The sequence below is a fragment of the Ceratotherium simum genome, chromosome 7 (genome assembly GCF_057802395.1).
Source record: "Ceratotherium simum simum isolate JZ-2026a chromosome 7, ASM5780239v1, whole genome shotgun sequence".
NCBI lineage: Eukaryota > Metazoa > Chordata > Mammalia > Perissodactyla > Rhinocerotidae > Ceratotherium > Ceratotherium simum.
The window spans coordinates 75,647,046-75,649,160 of record NC_141906.1 but is presented as its reverse complement, the minus strand read 5'-3'; the positions used below and the strand labels follow the sequence as shown (position 1 = coordinate 75,649,160).

Sequence of the window (2,115 nt, the reverse complement as noted above, 5' to 3'; positions counted from 1 at the left end):
GCTGGAGGGACTTTTGGGAAAATCAGCAATTGGAAATCTTCTGTGCGAAGGATTTACAAGATAAATCAGACCTTCTGATCCTTTGGACTGGGCTAAGAGGAGAGAGTTCTGAGCTCAAACTTGCATTTTCTATTCACTTCAGTCACTTTCCTTTCCAGGAGAATTGTGGACAACAAGCAGAAGAGTGTAGCATTAAGACTCTAAACTAAAGGAAGGTGAGTGCCTGCCTGACCCTGGTCAGTCGTGTAACATCATTTTTACAAGTGCAAACCATGATAGTCAGAATGCCTAAGTTCACCTTCTGGCTGAAACTCACTAGTTTTGGAACTTTGGGCTAGTTTCTTAAAGCAGTTGTCTCATCTGCAGAATGGGGATAATAATATTGTCACATAGCTCTTAGTTCGTAGTACACAGCCTCTCATAGTAATCACTTAAGTGTCAGCTTAAAAAATTATTAAACCTATAGCCACTTGAGCTAAGAGGTCTTGTAAAATGTAACCTTACGTTCTTGATCTGACAGTAGTGACCCAAAGGTGGCAGCTCTGCCCAGAGTACAGTGGCTTCTGCCCATCAGGACTCTCTCCAGGGAAGAGGATCAGGTTTCAGCAACTGGAGCAGAGGCAGAAGAGAGAAGGGCATAGAAAATGAATTGACTTAAAAGTCTCAAAGACATCTTTCTTATTTTTGTATCCCTTTCTCTATAAGCAGTAGTTCTCACTCTGAAGGCAAAGTCTAGCCTCAAATTGTTCTCTGGAAGTGCAAGTCATTTGGGCTGTGAAGATAGATCCATAGCAAACAGTAACAACCTTCCCTGCATACCAAAGTTCAAATTTCTCTCTGTGGATTCCATTCTCAAGAAAGCGGGGTGGATCTGGGATGGTGGTGGTGGTGTTCCTTTCTCTCTAAGTTTTTCTCTTTTCTTGTCCCCAGAGACTGCCCAATCCCTACCTGTCTCCAGAGAAGAATGGTAGCTGAGAACTCTTCTTTGACAGAGTTTATCTTTGCAGGCTTAACAGACCAGCCAGGACTCCAGATACCTCTCTACTTCCTGTTTCTAGGTTTCTACATGGTCACCATGGTGGGGAACCTGGGCTTGGTAACTTTGATTGGGTTGAACTCTCACCTGCACACCCCCATGTACTTTTTCCTCTTCAACCTCTCCTTAATAGATTTCTGTTACTCCACCACCATCATCCCCAAAATGCTGAAGAGTTTTGTCTCAAAGCAGAACATTATCTTACATGCAGGGTGTATGACTCAACTCTTTTTCTTCTGTTTCTTTGTCATCTCTGAGTCCTTCGTCCTGTCAGCGATGGCATATGACCGCTATGTTGCCATCTGTAAACCATTGGTGTACATGGTCACCATGTCTCCTGAGGTCTGTCTACTCCTCTTGTTGAGTGTGTATGTGATGGGGTTTTCAGGAGCCATGGCCCATACGAGAAGCATAGCAAGTCTGACCTTCTGTGCCAACAACGTTGTCAATCATTTCATGTGTGACATCCTTCCTCTCCTTGAGCTCTCCTGCAACAGCACTTATGTGAATGAGCTGGTGGTCTTCGTAGTTGTTTCCATTGGCATTGGAATGCCTATTGTCACCATCTTCATCTCTTATGCTTTAATCGTCTCCACCATTCTCAACATTCACTCCACTGAGGGCAGGTCCAAAGCCTTTAGTACTTGTGGCTCCCACATAATTGTGGTCTCTCTTTTCTATGGTTCTGCGGCTTTCATGTATCTCAAACCACCTTCCATTTTGCCCCTTGAACAAGGGAAAGTGTCCTCCCTGTTCTATACCATTGTTGTGCCCATGTTAAATCCAGTGATCTATAGTTTGAGGAACAATGATGTCAAAATTGGCTTGAGGAAAATCTTGGGAAGAAAAATATTTTCTTGAGAAAGGAGTGTATTTGAAGAACGAGATACAATGCTTTGTTTATTATTATGTGTATTTTCAATGAAAGATCGAACTTCCAGCTTTTTTAAATCTCCTGTGCAGAAAAAGAATTTTAAGTCTTTGCGTTTGGGTGAGTGTTTAGTGCAGCTCTATTCTTCTTGCCCCTTGCCCCACCTCTACAATTTCAAGATTTTATTATTTTATGCAAACTACTTCTA

General features: G+C 42.5%; 1 protein-coding gene across 1 annotated transcript; it reads left to right on the top strand.

The window, feature by feature from the left end:
- Positions 1–964: 964 nt before the first annotated feature.
- LOC101390689 (olfactory receptor 8B12-like) lies at positions 965–1,897 on the top strand. The gene has a single exon (XM_004438407.2). It carries the CDS (start codon positions 965–967, stop codon positions 1,895–1,897), a length of 933 nt encoding a protein of 310 aa, XP_004438464.2.
- Positions 1,898–2,115: the final 218 nt, after the last annotated feature.

Coding starts and splice junctions, on each gene's coding strand:
- LOC101390689 (XM_004438407.2), top strand. CDS start 965: ATGGTAGCTGAGAACTCTTCTTTGACAGAGTTTATCTTTGCAGGCTTA.